The following is a 25,343-nucleotide window of genomic DNA, read 5'->3' on the forward strand; positions in this document are numbered from 1 at the left end:
ATCATTTTCAAACCTTAACCTACAGGAATAGCAAACTGTTTCTTACAATTCAACTTGTATGAGGTTCCTATTAATCTAATTGCTTCGTATTTATGTCTGATTATCTTTTTTGGAAACTCTAATCTACTTACAGTTACTGAAGGATAGGTATTTTGAATTTGTTTGATAGGACATTTATGCCATATCAGAACATTCTGATTGGAACGTTTTGGTTGCTCATTCAAACCATACTCAGTGATTGGGCAAAGGCAGAATTAAAAATATAACTTAAAAGATACATGTGTGAACTTTCTCTGCTCAATCCCTTGCCTTGATGCAGGACAAATGGATAAATGGATAAACTATTAGAGACACATTACAATTTTAAAATCTTACTCAGAATATCAAATACCTAAAACTTCTTTGAAAAGATTCTGTTGTGCTTTATTATAACCATATCACACTACTTCTCTGGAGGCCTTCAACTGAATTCATTTTTCAACAGTGTCCTATAGATATCTAAAAGCAGGACACAGAGTCCATATTATGTGTGTAGGTTAGCAAAATAATTGAGAAGTTAGTGTAAACTAAGAAAATTCTTGACATTCCCATCTGAACGGTTTATCATCGACACTTTCATAAGCTAGTATGTGTTGAGCACTATGTGTCGGCCTCTGTGCTAAGTCGTTTAAGACTCATTTTAAGAACCTACATGACTGCGACAGAATCACAACTGAAGATGTGGTTACACTTTCTCACGCCTAGTTCACACCGATTGTTTGTCATTGTTGGAAATGGGCAACGGTCAGAGTCTGCCATCAGAAGAAGGTAGATAATTACATCAGGAGATGCAGCAGAAAGTAAGCTGGGTTTCGGCACGGCCTGTGTCACAACAACAGTCTGACTTAGAAAACAGTTCACACGTGCTCAAGCCAAAGCAACAGTCTGCCAAATCCTGTAACTTCTGTCCTTTAAACAATGAGTTCTTTATTTTCATAAAGTAAGGCTGATAAAAAAGGAAGACTGCACTGGTAAGAATCAATCCGTAAAATTAATTTAAAGATGAAACAATGACATTGCTGACAGGGAGAATTTAAAGCGTCACCCCATGCTTACGGCAGGATTTGGAATAAGGCTGGAGAAGAGCTTGTTTAGGGCATGTACAGCCTACGGTTTAGACTTGCTCAGCCTTTACTAGCCATGCTCATGCTCACGCTGGAATTCTGTATAAACATACACACATATAAGAAAAAGTCCTACATATTCATTGTTAAAAATGAAAATGAACGTCCTTATTTCCGAAGTTAACAGGGATCCAGGCACCCTGTAGCTCATCAGTGTTTTAGTCCAGGAGTCAGAGATCTACATGGGGAGAGGAGAAAGTAAACATCTGCCTAAGAAGCATCAGTGCACAGGAAGGTGAGTCCATCTAATTTACGACTCAGCACCTACTTTAGGGGTGAGAAAGTTGTCACACTTACTGCCCTAACTGAAAGCAAAAAATATGACTAGTTTGGCATTCAGGCCTCCAATAATTTCCCACGGCTTTTCAATGAATTTGTAAGAGAGAAACAGAAAATCCACGTATTATACAAATTTTGGGCCCTCGAGAGGTTTGACACTGAGACTCTATTTGGCTAAAGATAAAAACAACATTTTCAAAAGCAAAGCATTTAAATGACTGAAGCTAATGGAAGCAATCAGGCCGAGGATGGGATAAGGAGGAGTCAGCTCCAACGGGGAATCTGTCTGCAGGGAGGACACAGGCACATAATGACTCCAAAGAAATCAGAGAATTCTTCAAACTATTTCCAAAGAGTGAACAGAATACTGCAGGAAGGGAGAGTCAGAAAAGCATGTGCGCACACACAACACAAGCTGGGGAGCATAGAGTAGATCCTGGTCTTAACAGCCTTTAAAAAAGTCTGACTCTGTACCTCAGAGAACTGTATTTCCTAAGGGTCAAAAAGAATCTGGCAGAATAGCTGAACAATCTAGAAGAACTTCCAAAAGGAAGAAGAGTCATGAAACAACATTTACATTAGAAACTTTTTTTTTTTTTTAAAGATTTTATTTATTTATTTGACAGAGATAGAGACAGCCAGCGAGAGAGGGAACACAAGCAGGGGGAGTGGGAGAGGAAGAGGCAGGCTCCCAGCAGAGGAGCCTTAAATCTTTAAAAGAAAAAAAAAAAAAGAAACTTCTAACTGTCCTCTACTGATATAATTACTCTATTAAATAACTTTGAACTAGAAGAAATTTGATAATTTGAGAAAGTAATAAAAGAAACTTTACCAACTTTACCAAAAATCAATTATTTGTAAGCTATCTAGCACAGCTGCCATATTATAGTCAAGTTATTAATAGTTTTTAATCATAAGGAAAAAGACAATTAAAGATTTTATTTATTTATTTGACAGAGAGAGAGACAGCCAGCGAGAGAGGGAACACAAGTAGGGGGAGTGGGAGAGGAAGAAGCAGGCTCCTAGCGGAGTAGCCTGATGCGGGGCTCGATCCCAGAACGCTGGGATCACGCCCTGAGCCGAAGGCAGACGCTTAACGACTGAGCCACTCAGGCGCCCCGGAAAAAGACAATGTTAAAACAAGTATACACATAGGAATCAGAAGAGAGAATACTGGAATATAAATATTTTTTAAAATGCACTGAATAATCAACATAATCTCACACAACAAGCTTTTAGCTTTCTGGCAATTCCAAGTTAAGTAGTCTATGGAAGAGGGAAATGATAAACAGTCTGGTTTTGAGGATGAAAGAGGAAAGAAGAATCTTTGCTTAGGCTGTCATAGAAGTTAGTGATCAAACATTAGACTAATGAGATTTAAAGGGAACAGAAACCATTTTGATGCCAGACATGCGACTGTGACGAGACCAGACAATGTTCAAGTAGGCGGTCAGGAGACAATGAAAGATGGTAGGAATTTACTTAATGGATTTCTACTCCAGAACTTTACTTGCTCATTGTGGCTCTACCTCACCCCTCTGAATTTAATTTATATGCTAGTCTTACCAAAAGAAAGAAGGAAAATCCCTGCTTGCCTGAGAAATTTGTTCCATACAGAATATATTTAACTACTCCACCAATCCCAACCTCTTTCTTCTGCTTTTTCTCTCCCCCTAAACCATGGTTTTTGGCCTTACTTAATCTCACTTTTCCCACTCAACTTATCCACTCGGCCCCTTTGGTAAACTGCTGGCTTGTTACTGAAGGCTCACTCACCCTGCCTCACACTGTCCTCCAGAGGCTGGGCTCCCTGTGCCCCAGTCCTTATCCCTGCCCACTTTACCCTGTGTTCAACTTGTTAATGTACACAAAATAATGTCCACTTCCCTATTTGCTATTCTACAATTACAAGACAGCTTAAGATGTGTCTCCTGTGGGAAAGCTTCCTGATTTGATGCAACCTTTCAAACCATCACACACACAGCCTGCCAGGAGGTTAAGCTCTGGACAATGAGAGGAACTTGGAATTCTAGTATCTTGCTAAAAATTTGCATTATATTTAACTTACCGTGAAAGAATACTTACCATTATTATCTGAATTTTGATTATAAAAACTGAGAAGTAAACAACATGCTTCCATTTCTTTTGGGAAAAACAAATTTTCTTGCAAACAGGTAAAATTTCATACCTGTTTTCTTTCCCATTCTGAATTACTGAATGTCTATCAGCTGTAGTTCTTTCACTGCAAACATAAGTATTTCGCCGTGTCATTCCACCAGATGCCGTATTACTCTATTAAAAAAAGGGGGGGCATTTTTTGGTCTTTTTTACCATTTAGTAATAAGGAGAGTATAGTGAGGAAAAAAAAGCTCATCTAAATACACATGAATAATTTAATCTTTGAAGAAACTGACAGTAAGCTAGCAGTAGTACTGGCTAAAAGATCACAAAAGGGGGTGGAGGCAACAGCCTCTGCCCGGTCTCCTGGCAGAAAGAATGAAACCTGGCTATGGTAGAGTGACTCTAAAAAGCTGGCTGTAATAATCCATAAATTAATAACTCATAGATTACTTAAAACAGAGTAGGAAGATAGAGATCCACTGTTTTTAAAAGCTAATGCTTTTGAAACAAAAATCAAAAAGGATTAGAAATATAAGGTAAATATACAAATTAAATAATAATAAGTATGAAAATAATAAAAATGAAAAATAAAGATCTAAACATAAGTATTAAAACTAAAAAACTATTAGTAAAGACAGAGGTAAGTCTGCACAACCTTGCATTACACAGATTCAGAGATATGACACCAAAGTACGAATAACAAAAGGAAAAAAAATTGATAAATTGGACTTTATCAAAATTAGAAGCTTTTGTGCATCAAAGGATATTACCAAGAATGTAAAAAGAGAACCTACAGAATAGGAGAAAATATTTTCACATCATGTATTTGGTAAAGTTTTAACATCCAGAATATATAAAGAACTCTTACAACTCAACCACAAAATGACACAGTCCAATTTAAAAATGGGCAAAAGACTTGAACAGGCATATCTCCAAAGAAGGCCAATGAGCACAGGAAAAGATGCTCAACACCACTGGTCATTAAAGAAATGCAAATCGAAGGCACAACAAGGTACCACTTTATGCCCACTAGGACAGCTATAATAAAAAACAGAAAATAACAAGTGCTGGCAAGGATGTGGAGAAATAAGAACTCTCATATACGGAAGGAATGGGAAATGGTGCAGTGTTGGAAAGTATGGAGTTTGGCAGTGCCTCAAAAAAAGTTAATTATTTAATTACCATAGGAGCCAGCAATTTCATTCCTAGGTATGTATCCAAGAGAAAGGAAAACACAAGTCTGCATAGAAACTTACACATAAATGTTTATAGCAATATTATTAATAATAACCAAAAGGTAGAAACAATCTAAACGTCCATCAAGGGATGAACAGAGCAACAAACTGACACCTGAAAAGGCACAAAGTGCTGACACATGCTCAACTTGGATGAACCTTGAGATTATCACGTCAAGGGAAAGAAGCCAGTCACAAAAGGTTGTTTATTGGATAAGGCCATATATATGCAGTACCCACAGTAGGCAAATCCATCGGGAGAGAAAGCAGATTAGTAGTTGCCAGGATATGGGGGAGAAGGGAGTGATTATTTAAAGGGTATAGGATGTTTTTCTGGGGTAATGAAAGTTTTAGAACTTGAGAGAGGTGCTGGTTGCACAACACTGTGAATGTACCAGATGCCACTGAACAGTCTGCTTCCAAATAGTTATTTACGTCACGTGAATTTCACACCAATTTTTAAAAAGCTAATGCTTTCAAAATTAAGCAAGGAAAGAATGCTTTCAAAATTGACAAGGAGGGAATTAACAACTAAGGAATTTTATCAGATAAGACCAATTTTTAAACAAAGAGAAAAGCAGCCACCTTTAATACGGCACGAGTAGACCATGTACAGGGAAATTATAGTCTAAATGGGAGAAAATTTTAATAACGTTACTTTTTTCTTTTATAAATAATCAGATATGGATGACTGATAATGCTTGGGGTACGCCTTCAGAAGGAAGGGGCGCAGTTGAGTAGATCAACAGGGACAGAAAGTCACAAAGGCAGAGGACACCAGTCTTACCTTCCTCTCACAACTGTCAACAAAAGCTGGAGGCTGAACATAAATTGTAGGGCTGTGACGTGACAACCCAACTTTATAGCATTAGGAAGGCAAAATAAAAAAACTTTTCACACAGGGTTTACTCTGATAAAACACAAGGTCAGAGGATGGAGCAGAGAAACCCCCTTGGGCTTCTCTATGAGCTCCTATCCCCAGAACAGCACCAATAAAAGCCTCCTGAAAGGAGCAGCCGAGCTTCTCCATGGGTCCCCTCACTTTGGGTTTTTTGAAGTAGAGGGAGGGCTGTGTCACTGTTAATTTTCTAGGAAAAAAAACGTGGTTACAGAATATTCCTAAGACTGTATATTCTCTGCAAATTCTTTCTAAAATTAGTTCAAAAGTGCAAAAAATAATAATTACTATATGAGTCAGATAGAACACGTTTTAATTCACAGAAAAGTTCCTGAAACTGAATAGACTGAATTTAATAAATACTACCTACTTAAGGGGAGGATTTGTTAAGAATAGGGATTAAGAGATGGATACAGATCACCAGTATAATTTTAGGAAATTACCTAACTTTTCTTCATTTTCTCACTTTAAAATTTAGCTAATACACGGAAAAGCACTTGGCACAGTGCCGGGCACACAGTAGGGACTCAGTCAAGTGTTCTCTATCGTGAGAGCCCTCTGAAGATGCACACGACATCCCTGGGCCTTAGGCCATCAGCCCTCCCAGTGTCCTGCACAGACTCCGTTAGGCTTCTGTCTGCACTGTCATCACTTGGTTTTATTTACTTCTTACTAGGCTATGAGGTATTTCTACTTCTCAGCACCTGATATGATACAAAGCTCAGCAGATGTTTGTGGAATAATCAGAAACAGCCCTTGACAAGACAGATCTGAACACTCACCTAGTGGGACGGGGCTCAGCAAGAAACACCTTCAACACAGGTATTGAAGGTGATCTCTACAGGTTGAGACTGGGCATGGTGGCCTCGTGGGGACAGCACTGCAGGTGGATGAGAACAGAAGAACAAAACGCCCAGACCACCATAACCTTATAATCCTAGGAATGCTCTATAGCTTAACAATACTTACACTAGGGACAGTAGAGCTTTTCTTGCGTTCAGGAATATCGGCCTTATTGGGATTACTTGCATTCCCAAGCATGGGACTGGCTGGAGCAATTCCCTTTCCTCCAACGGCACTTCCGCTTGATTTCCGGGAAGGAATTCCATCTTCTTTGAGGTCACTATCTGCAGTGCTGGTCTGACTCCTTTTCGGATATGCCACAACTGAAGGAATAGCTGGTCCAGCTAAAATAAAGAGTTTACTTTTGAAAAGTCAGAATGTAGTTTTACATTTTATTCTGTGAAAATAAACATATTTTATAAGATGACCTAGGACTGCTATCATCTAAGAAAATACAAGACAGTAAAATCCTGTAGGATATTTCCCATTCATGTATAAGGTCTTCCCTATGCAATGAGTTCAATTTTGAAATTTCACTTACTTGTCCCTTTCTACTTTTCTTAAAGTTTTGGTTTTGTTTGTTTGTTTTTTAAATTTATAAGCTTGTATAGTTGTGCTTCAGAGACATCTTCAGGGATTGCTGTCCACTGAAAACATCTTCAAGTGCTACTGTACAGATAAATAATCAAACTAACGTGATGCACACACATCATGCAGAATGAACTGCTTCACCTGGTGTATCTGGGTGAACTTTATCCTTTTTTGTATAAGATATACCTTCATCTTTTGGAACAGAACAGTACAGACTTATGGGTCATTACTTTCGAAGTTTTATCCTGGATCTTTTTTAAAGCACTCATAATCTTCTAGATAAACAGGAATTTGAGTAGACAGGGAAAGGGGATACAAGCAGAGGAATGCCAGTTCCTCATGCAAGTAACAGGGTGAAAGAGGGCAGTGGTTCCCAGCCACACCCCCACCCCAGGAGGAGCACACCTAGGGACATCCTGGATGGACAACTAACTGATACCCTACAAAAAAGCATCTGGAGACTCTGATGGTAGCACAGGAGATGTGGAGTTCAAAGAATTTTGGAAATGAACAAGATAACTAGTATATTCGATGTATGTCATCTAGTGGTAATCTTCAGGAATGGAATCAAATGCTCATCATTTATTCTACAGAAGAGACTTTATATTTTACATCTATTAAACAGAGCTTGGGGTAGGGTACAAAAAGGCTACTTCTTGGACAAAAATCTAAATGGAAAATCTATTTGGAACTGAATTAGAAGTATACAAAGGTTTGCTTTTATTTATGGCAGGGAAACAACTAAGCTCTGAGTTTGGGAATTTTAACATAAAAAACAAAGAATTAACCAAGCATGGGTGATATTACCCTTAACACTTATCTTTCTTCTCAACATCATGAGACAGCTAAGGACATCCTGCACTTTTAGGGTTACTGCTGATCTGCTTTGAAACCTGGCTCAGACTGCACCGCCTCACCAGCACCACCTGTGTCCGGGGCGAGGTGAGCTCCACGCACAGTAACCACCCAGGCCCGGTACCAGTCAAGCCAGAGCAGTTCCATCTCAAGGACTGTTCTTTTCCAGCACAGCCACCCTCTCCATCCCAACCTCTAGTTCCCTAAATACTGGCAACCACTGGTCTGGTCTTCATCTCTGGAATTCTCTCTTTTTGAGAATGTTACAGGAATAGAATCAATTTCACGACACCTTTTGAGACTTTTTTTCCCCCACTCAGCATAGTTCCCTTGAGATCTATACAAACGGTTGCACCCATCAATACTTTGTTTCTTTTTATTGCTAAGCAATGTTCCATGATGTGGCTTTCTCATATAGAAATGTGGTTTTCACACAAACTTGGTAAATTTGTCTTTTCTTTCATGGCTGTTAGTGTTGGGGTTACAGTCAAAACGACCCTCACTAGTCCAAGTTATAAAGAAAAAGCAAATTATCTCGTTTTTTTCTTTTAATATTTCTGTATTTTTTATATTTACATCTTCATTCCGAATGGAATCTACCCTTGTATAAGATGTGAGAAATGGATGTAAATTTATTTTTTTCTGATAACTACCACATGCCCCAATACCATTTACTAATAAACCAGTGATTCTTGATTCTTTACCTTTTTTTTTTTTTTTAACAAGACAAAGAACCCTTTGAAAATCTAATGAAGATCACCCTTCCTAGAAAAATACGTACGCACATACGGGGAGAGGGTTCACACAGGTGACCCAAATTAAGAACCACAGAAAAAACTTAAGTTGTAATTTTACAGAAGCAGGCATATATAAACTGTTGGCATCCGGAAGCAGGAAACGGGAGAGATGAGAGGACAAGCTAAAAGCTGGGTTAGTTGCAGGCCTGTGACTTGGTATCAATGGGCTGTGTTTTACTAGATACTGTATGTAGAATTTATCCCATTTTTAGCACTTAAAAGAATATAGCCAGAGGCATAACTGAATCTTTCCTTTACTGACTACTATGTTCATCCACATAAAAGAATAAAAAACAGCATAGAATCAGGTCAGTGACTTTCTATATCCATGGATCTCTGGAAATATTCTTTTATGAATTATTTATTTATTTGTTTGTTTGTTTGTTTGTTTATTTATTTATTTATTTATTTTAAAGTAGGCTCCACTTCCAACTTGGGGCTTGAATTCACAACCCTGAGATTAAGGGTCGCATGCTCTATCAACTGAGCCAGCCAGGTGCCCCTCTTTTATGCACTTTTTAATATTAGAGGCTCCAAGAAGGAAGGATCATTATTATTATAAAAAGACTACTCCGTGAGGTAATCGATCAGTGGGTTTGTGGACAGAGCCACAGGACCCAGGGCCAGAGGTCCAGGGGGTTTCTGTCACAGGTGTTCCCACTTCTATGTAACCTCGGGAGACTTGGTGAGTTCTCTTGGCCTTTATCCTTATTGATAAAATGGGGATTAGGTGAGTGTATGACACCATGTCTAAAGCTCTTTTCAGCTCTAAAATTTTCTGAGCTGGAGAAGAAAGGCATTACCAATCCAACTGGAATATATGCACTTAGGGAGGAATGAACTTATTAAGATAGTCACTAGAGATAATGAGAAAACGAAAAAACCCCAAAAACAAGTCAGTTCTCCACCCCCCTCCCCAGAATGAGGAATAATTAACTGGGTGGTATAGAGCAATCTGCAGGCATTTTGCTAAATGCCTTGCTGTCCAGAGGCACTGAAAACCCCTCCTTAACAACTAACCTGAACATGAACAAAGAGACAGAGACCTAGATCAACACTGGGTTTACAAATGCCATGTGCACAAATCCTAGCATCAGAACAGGTTCTTAGCTCTCATTACACCCTAGAACAGCAGCCATGTTGACAGCTTATTGACAGTGTCAGAATGGCGTGCTTCACCCACCCAAACCACACAGAGAGGTGGCATCAACAGGAAGAGAGATGGACACCGAGCAAAGTGTCATCACTCCTGGTACACAAAGCTGTCCACACCTGGAATGTTCTGTGCTGGCATAAGTGCCAAATCTCAAGGTGAAAACATGGAAGTGGATGATGTCCAGAGAAGGGAAATGAACTGAACAAGAGATAAATGGGATATTTTTAAAAGTCAGGACCAGCCAAATAAATAGTCTAGGTTCCTGAATTGTAGAATGCTGGAATTAAAGGAATCCCTGCAACATTAACATTCACAGATTACAGGCGAATAAACACACACACGCACGCGCGCGCGCGCGCACACGCTAGTCTCTGGATCCCCACACACGGGGCTGCCTGGAAGGCAGAATAACTGTTAAGTTTAGTAACCATATCTTTTTCATAAAAGATTCACTTCTATGGTGAATATTTTAAGAGTGAGAGTGTTTAGATACATCAACAGCTACAGTGTGTGGCTGAGAATGACCCAGGTCAAAAATTTAAACCAAGTGAGGCAAACTGGAGTTCTATACATATTCTCCACAGCTGACCACATGTAGCTACATACATTTAGCTTAAGTCAAACTGAAAACCATTTCCCCAGTTCAAGCGCTCAAGAGCCACATGTGGCCAGTGACTACTCTGTGGGACAGCATAGACCTAGAACATTTTCATCATTGCAGAAAGTGCTGGACAAAGCTCAGGAAAGTAAATCTGATGCAGAGATGGGGAAGAGAGCAAACAGAAAACCAGAGACTGAAGCAGGAGTGCCAAAGGATTGAGTGTACCAAGGAGATCAGAACCTGAGATGATCGTGCCATCACCGGCAGGACTGGTAGGAAAGAAATGCCCTGAAAGGAAATCAAGTCAATTTCCCATCCCAGTAGGCCTTAAGCCGAAGGATGCTTCCCAATGTTAGGAAATCTCTTGTGTAAGGGGAGACTGCAGGAGAACACACTGGAATGGTCTCAAACTTACTTACCATGGTCACTGTACCGCCTCTGCTTCTGGCTGGAAGAAACACTTCTCTGCACCTTGTGGTGAGGAGACTGGCCAGTACTGTTGTTGAGGTCACTGCTTGGCCTAACCTTAGCAAGTGAAAGATTGCTGCTAGAACTGGAGTCACTAGCATCCAGCTAAGAGGAAATAAGAAGAACAGAGCAAACCACAACACGGACCCAAATGGTATGTTAGGAAACTAAACTTCTCATAACACACAGACCTCTCACAAACAGTTCATTTACAGACAAAGAATCACAAAGTACAAAAATGACAACCTTCAATTTGGGCAAAAATATTTTTCTGACTGGTGAAAAAGCTAATGAAAGGACAGGTATTTATGATCTTTCTAGGCTTTTTCAAATAATTTAAAATGCTCTCTGTTTACTTCATCTCATACTTTACATCATTTCTAAACTATTAATGACTATAGGTTAACTTATGACATTCAAGTTTGTGACAATACCCACCGTTAAAGTTACTACCTCAAAGTTAAAATAGCAGTTCATAATGGTCATAGCAGTTAGATCTGTCATTTGCAGGTAAATTTAAAAATGAAATATTAAATATTACACATATTAGCAAAATAAAAACTAAGAAAAGAGCTTACTAAACTCATCATTTGCCTAAAAATCATGTTAGCTCTTTCTGATTACTCTTACCTCTGAAGATTTTCTCCCCAAAAGCAAATATGTAGCTGTGATCTCATCATATTTCATTTTACTAAGAGAGTCTTGAATTTCTTCTTGTGAATATCCCATTCCCACCATAATATCTAAAAGAAGGATATAATATAGTTTATGTGTTTTGTTTGGATACAAAACCACTGTGTTACAGGATAAAATAATTTCCTTTATTTGACTCAAAACATCGTAGATTCTCTAACATAAATGGGCGATTGGCTTATTTCTGAGTTACTAAGTGATATTCTAGGAAACTACAAGTAAGTTCCTAAATATGATAAAACATATAAGCTGACTCATGTAACTTACGTTTAACTTCCTATTATTCCCATTTTAGGCATACCCATAGGAGTCAAAACAGAAATACATTACTTGCACACACACAAGCATGCAGGCACAGAATAGTTACCTATTCTTTTCTGGTCTGAGATGTCTAGTTCTGGTTCAACAAATGGTTTAAGTTCATCTTCTTCATGCCCTGCATTGATCCATCTGTCCTTCATGATTTGCTGAAAGGTGAACTGTTCATTAGCAGCATAAAATAAAACATGCTGATAACCACAATATTTAGAAAAATTTATTTTCAACATTTCAAGGATTATATCTCAAAGGATAACTTAAAAAAAAAAAAGTCTTTACTGTCTTAATTCCTGCTTAAAAAGCCCCAGGACAGTGTTCAATATGTTATACAAACCAAGCAAAGCTCTAGAAATACTGTAAAGACTCTCCAAAGTCGTTACTAATTTTGCACTTATGCAATTACCTCTAGAGTGCCTCGTTTTATTGGATTTAGCACCAGGAAACGTTTGAGAAGGTTTTCACAGTCTGTGGACATGTAGAAAGGGATTCTGTATTTCCCTCTTAATACTCTTTCTCTCAGTTCCTTTGGGGGGGGTAGGGAGGAAAGAAAACTAGTGAGTCAATTTTTAGGTTAAAAAAGTACCCACTGAGACCCCATCATACTGACAGATCATTAAAATATTAACCCTCATCATTTAACAAAATGTTTAGCATTCTGAAGAATGTGGATAACAACTGGTTCTTATACCTTTAGGTTCTGTCCATCAAAGGGGAGTGACCCGCTGACTAGAGTGTAGAGAATTACACCAAGGCTCCACACGTCCACTTCTGGCCCGTCATATTTCTTGCCCTGGAAGAGCTCTGGGGCTGCATATGGAGGACTGCCACAAAACGTATCCAGTTTACTGCCAACAGTAAATTCATTGCTAAAACCAAAGTCAGCTATTTTAATGTTCATATCAGCATCTAACAATAGATTTTCGGCCTAGAGGGAAAACATCAAGACAAAAATGAAATTTAACCAAAATAGAATTAGAACTGTGATAGAATTAGACATTTCATAAAAGCTTTTTGTAATGATATAAAGTTAATATATCCTAATGAAAAAAATGAGAAAACATTCTTTCTAGAGGAAAAACAAAAAAAACAGGAGATAAATCAGAATTTCTAATTTTATTTTTAAGTAATCACCATACCCAATGTGGGGCTGGAACTCACGATCTTGGGATCAAGAGTCAGATGCTCTACTGAGCCAGCTAGGTGCCCCAAATTTTCTAATTTTCTTAACATTAAGAACCAGTAACAGAAACAAGGTATAGATTAACTCTGGCAATATTTTAAACAACAAATGCCCCGTGATCAAAAAAATCATTTAAATAGTTTCTCAATTAATAATAATAAGTGGCTTTTAAAAAAATGAACACCTGCTTTAAGTGGACAGCCACGTCTATAAAGACTGCTGAAGAGCTGGGCAGTGGCTATTACTGGGGAGGGGAGAGTCCCAGGCCTCAATCAAGATACAGATCACAGTCATTTTCATTTCTTTTAGCAAATACCTACCACGTGTCAATGACACATCCAGCATTATACTTGTGTCTGAACAAGACAGACAGGGTCTGGCCGTCAAGGAGCTCATGAGTTAGAGGGGGAAAGGTAGAAAACCAAGCAGCTGCACTCTGACCTAAGTGCTGTAACTGAGGATGTGTAGGGAGCCATGGGCCCAGCACTCAGAGGTGCAGGAAGGTTTCCTCGAGGAGGTGAAATCAAAGCTGCTGCCTGGAGGCTTAGGTAATAGTAGTGGGTGTGAAGTGGTAGGCAGAATAAACAGTCTGAAAACCCAGAAGGAAAGACAGAGTATGTTTTACACTCAAGAAATTGAAAGACAGTGTGTGGAAAAGAGGTGTAGGGGACATGGCCATGGCCGAATCACAAAGGGCCAGTTGAGTGACTGGAAGGAAGTTCAAGTTTTCAACCTAAGGGCAATGGGAAGCTGTTAAAGAGTCACTCAAGCAGGAAAATGACAATCTTTTTTTTTTTTTTTTAAGATTTTATTTATTCATACGACAGAGATAGAGACAGCCAGCGAGAGAGGGAACACAAGCAAGGGGAGTGGGAGAGGAAGAAGCAGGCTCATAGCGGAGGAGCCTGATGTGGGGCTCGATCCCATCACGCCGGGATCACGCCCTGAGCCGAAGGCAGACGCTTAACCGCTGTGCCACCCAGGCGCCCCGGAAAATGACAAAATCTTATTTGTATTTTTAAAAGACCATTCTGGTTGCAGCATGTAAAATACACAAAGGAGGGAGAGGCAAGACTGGAAGTGAGGAAGACCAACAAGAAGCTGCTGTACGAGATGCTGGCAGTCTGGATGAGGACAGTGGTCCCAGGGACAGAAAAGAGCACAATCAAGAAAAGTTTAGGAAATAGTAGCAAAAGGACCTGGGGATTGAGCGGATGGTAGAGCAAAGGAGACTGAGGCACAGAGGGACATGAGATGTCAGAATGAGAAATGAACATTCCAGTTCAGGAAGGAAGTGAACCTTCTGAACCCAAGGGATAGGGGCGGGGCTTAGTTGGTGCCCATCTGTCAGCTGGGCACCGGGTCCCAGAAAACAGCTCTGGCTGCAGGCATGGATCTGGGGGTCATCAGCATACACTGAGCTGCAGTGGACCCCAGTGATCTCAGTATGGGGGGTGGGGGTGAAAGAGGGAAAGTTGGATCAGGCACAAGTAAGGTCAGTGGTACTAGAGTAGACATGTAAGCAGCACAGGTGGATGTGGAGAGGGACAAGCAATTGATGATAATGACATGCACAGGGGGAGGAAGTGAATACCAACAAATCTAGACAATGTTTAGGGAGATAAGGCTGTGAAGGTGGAGAGAGAAAACTAGCGTATCTGGAAGGGGACTTGGGGTGGAGAAGTTTTTTGGTAAAAGATAGTCCAGACTTCAGCATGTTTTTGTAAATACCATTGGTGAGAAAAGCCAGTAGGTAGAGAGGGCCTAGAACCCAGACACAGGGTCAGCAGAGCCACCCTACTGACTGTAACAAGAGGAATGGTCTGAGAGATGAAGGGTGGGCATGGGTGCAGCTTACTTCGCAGGCTTGCTGGGATACTGAAGGAGTTTCTGCCTGGCATTTCTATGTTCTCCAGGAAATAGAAAACCTTATTCTATGCCAAGAGTGAGGGCAGAGGCGAAGGAAGGTGCAGTAGGTCTCCAGGCAGCACCACTGTTAACAGGAGAGAATGGTGACCAGAGACACAGAAGAGGTGGCCAGGTGGCACCGAGGGCACCGTCTAGGTGACCGCATACATTTTTGGAGCCCCCACCTGTTTGGTAGTGTGATGATATTTCTATAGAGACTTACTATGAGCTACCTTAACTGAAATTTAAGATTTTATTTTTATTTTTTTTAAAAGAGAGAATGAGCAGGGAGAATGGCAGAGGGAGAGTCTCTGAGAAGCAGACTCCCTGCTGAGCAGGGAGCCCAATGCAGGGCTCCATCCCAGGACCCCGGGATCATGACCTGAGCTGAAGGCAGACACCGAACTGACTGAGCCACCCAGGTGCCCCTGAAATGTAAGATATTTTTAAGAAACTTCGTATTTCACTAATACCAAGACCTTATTACAAGGATCAATTATTACAGGATTTTCTTTTTCTTATTTAATAACACGGTCTAATCTGTGACCACCAGAACTGAACACATACAGGTAGAGCATACACTCACAGACTAAGGGCCCTGCAACTCACCTTGAGGTCTCTGTGAACAATCCGCTTTTGGTGGCAGTACTGGACTGCAGATACGATCTGCACAGGAGAGACACAGGTTTATCATCATCAAGATGAAAACTTCATTAATGTTCACACATGCAAAATACTCAGTGAGCACCTGTCTGTGTGGATCTCTAAAAATAATTTTCTTGTGCTTTGAACTTTCCAATTTGGAGAAATTCAGGGGTGAGGCCGAGAAGAGATAGGTGAGGATGTTCTTCCTGCTTTCTCTAGTTTTCACTGGAAAGTCTCTTCTTGGGCCTACCCCTTGACATTCTGGATATCTGTGAATGAGATGCCAGGGCCCAACAAATCACCCTAGCTGCCCCCAGACCCAGGACTGGATGGCTCTGGTGCAAGCTTTTCACACCCACGTAATTAACTTGAAACCAAACTGGCACTTATAGGCTATCCATGGCCAGGTGTTCATCCAGGTTGGGTCTCCTCTGTTAATTAATTCTCTTCCCAGTCAGGACTGCTCCTTGTAACACTCTTCCTTTTAGCTGATGTGGGTTCTAAAGACAGCAAAATTTACTTCACCTCTCTGAGGATCAGTTTTCTCTTCCTTAAAATGGAAGAGTAAATGTAATATATGTGAACTATAAACTAGGTAAGCTATTGTGTGCTTGATCAATAAGGGTCCCTCCTACTCTCAGCAAATGGTATGCTTTTATTTAGTCAACTTTGGATCACTCCTGTGAGTAGTACTGTTGATTAAACAACTATTCTGCTGAAATTTCACACTTGTAATTTTTTAAGAAGCCTCCTTCCCTTTCTTTTCTTTTCCTCCCTCCCTCCCTTCCTCTCTCTCTCTCTCTTTCTAAGATTTTATGTATTATTTATTTGAGAGAGACAGCACACAAGAGTGGGTGGGAACAGCAGAGGGTGAGGGAGAAGCAGGCTCCCCACTGAGCAGGGAGCCTGATATGGGGCTTGATCCCAGGATCCCGGGATCATGACCTGAGCTGAACTGAAAGCAGACACTTAACTGACTGAGCCACCCAGGCACCCCAGAAGCCTCCTTTTCTAATTAATAAAAGTTTTATATACCTATTATAGGAATTTTAGGGAATATAAAAAAGGTTTATTATAAGCACATGCCTGATAACATCTCTCACTGTTTTAGCGTATCTGCTTCTAATCTTTTTGTTGGTGTTATGCAGTGTAACTACATATGACCACATATACACAAAACTGGGGTTCTAATGAAAATACTGCTTGTTTCTCCAGTTATCATCAGCTTTTAATTGTAAGCCCCAAACACCCACCTACACTGGACATAAACACTCAAGAGAATGCTGTTTTTGTTTTTAGTAGGCTCCACGCCTAGTGTGGGGCTTGAACTCAAGACCCTGAAATCAAGAGTTGCACGCTCTACTGACCGAGCCAGCTGGGCATCCCAGGCTGCTTTATTGGTTGGCATTCTGGTTTAGAACAAGGAGCAAGGAGAAGCTGGATTGGGGTTAGGGTGGGGTGATGCCAAATCAGGGCTTCACTAAGCAGCTATATATGTTATAAAATGAATATTCACAAGATCAGATCCACTTACAATTAACAAAAGTAGAAAAATTCCAATGCCAAAATATGGTTTAGAACACCTGTTACCTTGGATGATCATTTACACTGTGCTACTCTCCATGAAAGCTGGGAAAGCGAAATAGCTTTGTTTTCCCAAAACAAACAGGTGCACTGCCTAGGACCTGGGTACTGCTGACCTTACTTGTGCCTGATCCGACTTTCCCTCTTTTCACGCCCCCCCCCCGCCCCATACTGAGATTCTCCTACAAGTTATTTTAAAATTCTGCTTTTGAGTAAGATTTGACAATTTCCTACCCTTTCTCAAAGAGATCAAAGAAGTTCTCCTTTTACTTCCAAACAACTCAAAGTTAACCTTTTAAAGCCACAATAACGTGAAAATACTCAACTTTAAATCATTGTGGGTTTTTTTTTTTTTTTGGCATTCTTTTAAGCTAGAAGCAGGTATTTCTTAAAAAATACTGAGAATCTGGATGTTTTCCAGATTGAAATATAAACACAAACCTAATTTACCTCCAGTTAGACAGGAAAAAGCAGAGGCAGGAACATTACTAACCTACCAAGAAAGAGGTGAGGAAAGATGATGGAGCCAGGAATCTAGTCTGTCTTTGAAAAGAACAGAGTTCATTTAAAAGCTTAAAACCACACAAACGATCATTAGGATGAGAATGGCCAAGGAGGTGGGAAGGAGACACCATCTGCTGATGGATGTGGAAAGAAGGGCCTGTTTCTGACATAACATTTTCATGCGGAGTGTACCTTGTGTATGGCATACCTTCCTCTTTGCCACAAAGAGGAAAACTTCTTATTTAGTCAAAGTAAGAATGGCTTATAAACTTTTGGAAAGCATGGCAATTAGCAACAGAGCTAAATGGAAACACCAATATCCTGACTGATCCTTCCCGGTTTAAATGAGGGATCTTAAGGAAATATTATGGCAAGAAAAAAGGATTACATTAAATTGTAAGCAGTGTAAATCAAGGAATTAGTTGTCAAAGCACATAAATTATCTTTCCTTGACCAACTAATGGGTTCCTCAAATAAAGACCTCAGAGTTTCTGCAGGAAATTTATTTTTTTTAAAGGTTATTTATTTATTTGAGAGAGAGAGAGAGAGAGAGCAGGGATGGGGTGGAGAGGCAGAGGGAGAAGAAGCAGACTTCCCGCTGAGCAGGTAGCCCAATGTGGGACTCGGTCCCACAACCTTGGGATCACGACCTGAGCTGAAGGCAGACGCTTAACTGACTGAGCCACCCAGGCACCACTCTGGAGGACATTTAGAATGAAAACCTGAGCTATTGCCTCAAAATGTAGGTTCGTAAATGTCTGAGTCCCTCTGACAAGTCAGACCCCGCCAGGGGGATGGGTGGAGACAGAAGAAATGAGAAACTGTCACAGAGTGAAGCGCTAATTGCTTCCTTGGGGAGGGTCAGGCTCAAACCTGCTATTGCTGGCAGCACTCACTGTTTGTCTGCTCCTCAACAGTCAACAAACATACCCACATAAATGTTTGCGAGTCAGAAAGATTCACCTTAGCGGGATGGAATTTAAGCTTTATGAGGCAAAAACAAAACCTCCTGGCTTTTAAGTGGTCAATTTATAAAAATTAAGAGTATGGTTATGGAAAAGGCCAAAGAGACTTTGTTTTGTCATAAAGAGAAGCCTGAGCCTCCCTCCACAGACCACAGAATAAAATAATATCAGAACTGGAAAGTACTTCAAAATTAATCATTAAGTATAACCTCCAATTTCTGTAGGTAGAAAAGTTGAAGATATATGAAGTTAAATAATAGCCAAATATTGGTCTCAAAATTTGTTATTTAATAGTTTTTAATTCAAAGTACCATTAGTATTTAAGTTAAATTTAAGCCTACATCTGGCTTATGTAAGACAAAACTAATAACAAATTTTGAGATTGTGACAGTCTTCTTGCTAAAAACTGGGGAATGGTTTCAATTAATGCAATCATAGGTGTTTTGAAAGACTCTAGATTTTTGAGGCTAAGCTGTCAAAAACTAAGGTTAAGAGTGAGGTGAAAATCTTGATAAAGCTAGAAATGGAACCCATGGTTGCCTCCTGCACAGTGCCTCAGGCATGGAAGATACTTAATAAATTTTTGTTGAACTGAATGGCCAACCCCCTCCCAGCTCCATCCAATGGGCCTTATAACCATTTAGAGAGGCAAACACTGTTTCAGGGTTTAATAAGCAAGATAACTTTATTAAATTAATAAAGGTGCACTAATTCATACCTGTCTAAATTTAGCTCTTGCTTCTTTTTCCTTCATTCTTCCATGTGCGACCAAATAGTCAAATACTTCACCTATAATCGAGAGAAATAAAAGTAAGCAGAAGTCCTACTTCTGAGCATTAATTTTCCCATAAATTGATGATGTTTCACTTTTAGGAATGCTCTAATTTTTATTTTTAAATACAGGCATGAAGATAACAGAAATATGTGGATTCTGAACTAAGCTAGCCTTAAATTTAACTATAAGCAAAAGTTCTTTAATAAAATCTTTAAGCTAGAGAAAAGCCTTAAAATTAAAAGTTCCTATGTTTATATAACTTTAAAGGGTTATGTTTTCAATGTGCTTAATAAAAACTGAAAGTTAAAATGGGAAAGTGATATGTGTTAAAAGAAGATGACATCTTCACTGTAGGATTACAAAAAAAGCAGTTCCTGAATATATTAATTCATTCAACAAATATTTATTGAGTGCCTACTAACTGCCAGGCACTGTTCTAGGCTCTGGGGAAATACAGCAGTGAACCAAGTAAAGTCCTTTTCCTCACGGAGAGTTTATATTCTAGTAGGGAGAGACAGGCAATCAACAAACAAGTGAATAGTATGTCAGCCGATGAGGACTGTGGAGTAGACGCAAGGGAAGAAACAGGAAGTGTGTCTGCATGTGCAAGTGCTTTGGGGACTACTATGAGGGAGTGGACAGTGTTGTTATCGGGGAGAAAGAGTTTAGGCAGAGCAAAGAGCAAGGAGGCTATGTAGCCAAAGAAGTGTGAACAAGGAGAAGGGAATTAGTGGATGGGCATGGGAGATAGGAAGGAAGGGTGAGGCCATGAAGAGTACCGCAGGCTTTGCTCTGAGTAAGGAGAAGCAGAGAAGGCTATGAAATGACTGACCTCTTACAAGGGTCACTCGGGCTGCCAGAGGGGGAGGAGGTCAGGGTTGAGGAAGGGACAGAAAGACAAGAGAGAGTAGCACAATAATCAGAGCAAGAATGAGGGAGGCTGGGCCGTGAGCAGGAAGTGGCAGTGGTGGTGAGAAGTCGGGGCTTTGGGACTCCATGGGAAGGTCAAGCCAACAGAACGAGCGGGTGGACATCCACTTGGTAGTTTACACAGTATTAATTCTTCAGGGAAGAGGTGACACTTCAGGAAATACATTAGTATTGCCAATTGCTTATCAACTGGGTATAGAGAAACGATACCTCTGAAATCAACAGAAAAGGGTACTAATTGAGCAAATTAGACATAAAATGTGTTTGGGAAAGAATTACATCTACTTCACACAAATAAACAGTATTTCCATCAGCTTAGTGACAACATTCGACTAAAAAATTCTAATACTTAAAAAATGCTTAGTTTCAGAACATAACAAATACTTTTGAGGAAAAAGTTACAATGAATTATATATTAATATCTCTAATTTTTAAGTTTCTAGCCTAGCTGAAACATTTTTAAATACTAGACGGGCATAAATATTTTCAAGTTATCACTTGACTGCATAATGATCTTTTAAAATGCATTACATATTGTTAATTCACACTACACATTTGTTTAACTATGATGAATTATGAAGTTATATGTCAGCCCAGTAAAATGTCAGCATTTTCTAAGCAAATGACCTTTCCACTTGTAGAACAGTATACAATGTCAAAACAAGTGGTTAAAAAGTGAAAACAACTAAAGATGTGTGCATATCATATGAAAAATGGTTTTGACTTAAAAAAAAACAACTAATGGATTAAACCCACTAGTTGCTGTACCCACTAGGTTGTAGAGTAACATGGAGAAAAGTCCAGTCTGTCAATATAATTTTAAAATATTTTTATAAATTCAAAAGCAATATAAACCTCTTAAGGGATTTTGGAACCATAAAGTCATACTCACAATCACTAAGTTATAAATCAGGAATTCAACCCAGGTCTCTTTATTTTCCTTATTAAAAATGTATTTCAGCACTCAGATTAAGTAGCTAAACTGAAAACCTCGAAAGGCTATTTATTAGGAAAAAGATAGCAAACAGTGGCTCTCCCCACCCAGGTCAGGGACCATGTGGTTGAGAGGACACTGGACAGGTCCGTTCGGAAAGCCCTTGGTCCTAGCTGGGGTCCTACCACTGAATGAGTGACGGAATTGCTGGCATAGAATAACCTTCCAGAGTTTTAGTTTCATCTGTAAAAATTAGGCAGTTGCCTTGGATGACTTCTAAGATTCCTTCCAAGTATAAAATTCTATGATCGTACCAAATCGAAAAATACCAGGCTAAGGAGGAGTAGGTAGTCAATTTAACGAAATTCTGGTTGTTGCAAATGACAAATGTAACCACAAAAAAACAGATGTCCTGGAGATTGGTAGTGCTTTGCTGAGCTGGTTAAAACAGCCCAAGCCAAAAAAGCACCACCACTCCTGAGGAGTGCTGTTACGATGCTGAGCAGTGTACTGAGCCCTCAGAGGAGGGCTGTGTTAGCACGTCCACTAAGAAACTCAGAGACATGTTGACTTATCAGGTCACACTGTCAATGAGAGGCCCTGGCTGGACCGACCCCGTGTCTGTGTTTTCGAAAGCCCGCGCTCTTTCTACTAAAAGTGGATGCTTCTCAGATTAGTTTTGCCCCTATATAAGAGCAATCTCTATGACCCTAACACCTAAAATATATGGGAAAGGAAAGCCATGACCAACTGACCGATCAGGAGAGCCTATCTACTGTCAGAAGGCTAGGGCTGTGGGCCTGGTAGGGTGACCACAGTGACTTTCCAGCCTCTGTTTCCTCGAGGGTAAAAGCCCATCCTTCACTGCCTGGTTACATCAGGAGTCATTTTGAGGGTCAAAGGAGATCTGGTGAGAGAAAGCACTTGTGCACTGTAGAAGCTACACAACTGAAAAGGTTATGAACGTAACTCTGTATCATGAGGAGAAAGGATTAGAACTTCATATAGATTTTTGGTGCTGCAATTCAGTTTCAGCTCTTCCTCCTCCTCCTCAATTGCGAAAAATCCCAACTAAATTCTCAAACCACACATTTAAACTCTAAATCACACAACTAATAATGAATTAGGAGTATGAAAAAGTGGCACCAAAGGTTTTCCTATTGTAACTCATTCCTGCCCACGGCAGGTTTACAATCTTTTATTTAATGGTTAATTCATTCCAATGAGGCTGTGATTGAATTTTCTGTCTGATCAAAGAAGTGCTAACGATAAAATAAAACTCCTGTAATCAAAACAGTCGAAGCCATACTTATGTCCCTAGTTAAACCCCGTATGTCCCTAGTAGTCTGTGACTTCAGAAGTGCACTTTGGTTCTTATTTGTTAAGCATCTGCTATGTGCCAGGCACCATCTAGAGGTATAGAGGGAGGGAGCACACACAGACCAATCAGAAAGTTTCCGCTTTCCAAGGACACGGAGACTCAAACGCAGTCCAAAAACTACAAGCCTAACCCAACCTCAGCCCCAAAAGGAATATCTCTGTAAAAGAGAACAGTTACATACATACATTTCAGAAAAATGACTACATGTATACAGTCTTATAGGCAAAAAATGACAAGTCCTTAATCTTTAAGGAAAATCTAAATATATGCATTGCAACCACCATTTCTGGCCTTGGGAAAGATGAACATCAATGACATTAAAATCTGATTAAAAAAAACCATCGAATACGCAGTACACATTTATTCCAAACATACTAATGCACTGATATATTTAAAAATCCAAGTTCTTAAACAAAATGTAGTGTGCGTATATACATAATGGTATATTATTCAGCCTTAATGAGGAAGGAAAACTCTGACATGGATGAACCTTGAGGACATTACGCTGAGTGAAAGAGGCATAAAAGGACACGTGCTGTGCGATTCCACTCGTGACTACTTAAGTTACACCCGCAGAGACAGGAAGGAGAATGGTGGGTGCCAAGGGCTGGGGAGGAGGAGAGGGGAGTTAGTGTTTAAGCAGACAGAGTTTCAGTTTGGGAAAATGAAAAAGTTCTGGGGAAGGATGGTGGTCATGGCTACACAACAATGTGAATGTACTTAATGCCACAGAACTGTACACTTAGAATGGTCAAGATGCTAAATTTTATGTGATGCACATCTTACCACAATAAAAAAATCCAGGTTTTGGATATTATTAATAATGCTAATAGTGAAGTACTTAGTAGCAATCCACAGAAGAGCCAAGACAGCTTTTCTGATTGTCATGCTACTGTACGACGACTCTGGATGTTAAATGAAACCTTAACAATTAACCATGTGGGCAGTGTGGTTGTGTATTCTTCTAAAGGGGAACAAAGAAAGAAAAACCACAGAACTTTCTTACCTCCACTTGCATACTCCATGATTAGATAGAGCGTTTTGTCAGTTTCAATGACTTCGAACAACTTCACTGGGGGAAGGGATAGGATACGGGAGAAAAAGAAACAAACGTCTGTATGCATATACACTGCACATATAAACTGTAAGTACGAAAAGTAACTTTTACACTGTTAACAATTTTCGTAACTGGCCGTCTTAACAGAATGTTTTTTGGGAATTTTATATTATTACAACAACACATTTTATAAAAGCATGGAATTCCATAAAAATAAAGATATTTCTGGGTGCTCAAATAATGTAACTTTGACATACACTCAGCAGTCCAGCCTGTGTACCTCCTCGCATCTCCTCTGTCCTTGTCCTGTATGGTGCCTACACTGGCTAGCTGCCCTCCCAGCAGATTGTGCTTTCCCCTCAGGAAAAGGGTTCTTACTTCACATTCGACCTGCAGGAACTGTTCAGATCTACTCTACTTCTCCAAGTTTAAGTGCGTTCACTTGTCATTATGGCTTTAAGAATATATAGAACAATTTCACTTGAGACTTCTGCTGCTTGGGAAATTTCTGTTCACTTGTTCTCAGAGAACAAGGTTCTTTTGTTACTATTCTGAGGCCAGAGATGGAAAGTTGTAGAAGGGATTATGCTATAATTAATTTAAAAAAAACGTTTTAAAGAATGATTTGCAATGGGTCAGTGTGACTTTGCTACATAGCAGTCCCTTTTACAGCTCGAAATAATATTTCTATTACTTTTAATTCACAAAACCATATCAAACCAATCAAAAATATACATATTTTAAAATGAAAACACAGTACATTTCTAAAGCTACTGAATCACTAATTTCCATATCTACTTTATTTTGGTAATACATACTCTAAAGTTAAATTTACCAAAAAACAGGGGATAGGGTGCTAGTCTCTTATACTGCAGGCTATTTTCTGACACTTTAATATAGAGTATCAGACCAAATAAAGTGGCTAACATAGTATGTAATATATGTTTGTTGAACTGATGAATAAAACTATCATATCATTTCTAAAATGGTATGTTCAGGTTGTCAGAAAAAATAAAGAAATTTAGGCATATATGCTGGTAAACCATCAACATACAAATAAAACCTTCCTAAAATTCCAATGTAAATATTGGCTCTTCCAGAAAAGCTATCTGAATCCAATGCAAATTTAAACTTTTAGAAATTCATATCTATTATCAAAGATATGTTATTTGGGAGTAAAGAGAACTCTAATCAGGGCACAACTTAACTAACTAAAGAACAAAATAATTATGTTTATTTATTTATTTTTTAAATAATATTTATTTTGCTATATTAGTCACCATACAGTACATCCCCAGTTCTTGATGCAATGTTCCATGATTCATTACTTGCCAAAATAACTATGTTTAAGTTAGCTAGTTCTAGGCTGCAGTAATCACTTATTTGGTGAAAAGATGGAATCTGAAACCAAGAATTAGCTAGCTAACCCCAAAGGGCTGAAATGAAAAGTGAAGAAAGGTTT

At 39.4% G+C, this 25,343-nt stretch overlaps 1 protein-coding gene across 5 annotated transcripts in view; it reads right to left on the bottom strand.

Moving 5' to 3' along the window:
* MARK3 (microtubule affinity regulating kinase 3) overlaps positions 1–25,343 on the bottom strand; it is a 111,469-nt gene that overhangs the window by 13,681 nt on the left and 72,445 nt on the right. For 3 of the 5 annotated variants that reach the window (XM_040641372.1, XM_008706111.2, XM_040641374.1), the window contains exons 5-14: positions 23,831–23,896; positions 19,523–19,593; positions 15,716–15,772; positions 12,707–12,943; positions 12,422–12,541; positions 12,068–12,167; positions 11,638–11,750; positions 10,959–11,112; positions 6,666–6,883; positions 3,631–3,734 (exon numbers count right to left, since the gene is read on the bottom strand). In XM_040641372.1, coding sequence (XP_040497306.1) covers positions 3,631–3,734; positions 6,666–6,883; positions 10,959–11,112; positions 11,638–11,750; positions 12,068–12,167; positions 12,422–12,541; positions 12,707–12,943; positions 15,716–15,772; positions 19,523–19,593; positions 23,831–23,896 — 1,240 coding nt within the window. The remainder of the gene's footprint in view (positions 1–3,630; positions 3,735–6,665; positions 6,884–10,958; positions 11,113–11,637; positions 11,751–12,067; positions 12,168–12,421; positions 12,542–12,706; positions 12,944–15,715; positions 15,773–19,522; positions 19,594–23,830; positions 23,897–25,343) is intronic. The other 2 variants (XM_040641373.1, XM_040641375.1) reach the window with 1 other exon arrangement.

The sequence above is a fragment of the Ursus maritimus genome, unplaced genomic scaffold (assembly GCF_017311325.1).
Source record: "Ursus maritimus isolate PB19 unplaced genomic scaffold, ASM1731132v1 scaffold_25, whole genome shotgun sequence".
Taxonomy (NCBI): domain Eukaryota; kingdom Metazoa; phylum Chordata; class Mammalia; order Carnivora; family Ursidae; genus Ursus; species Ursus maritimus.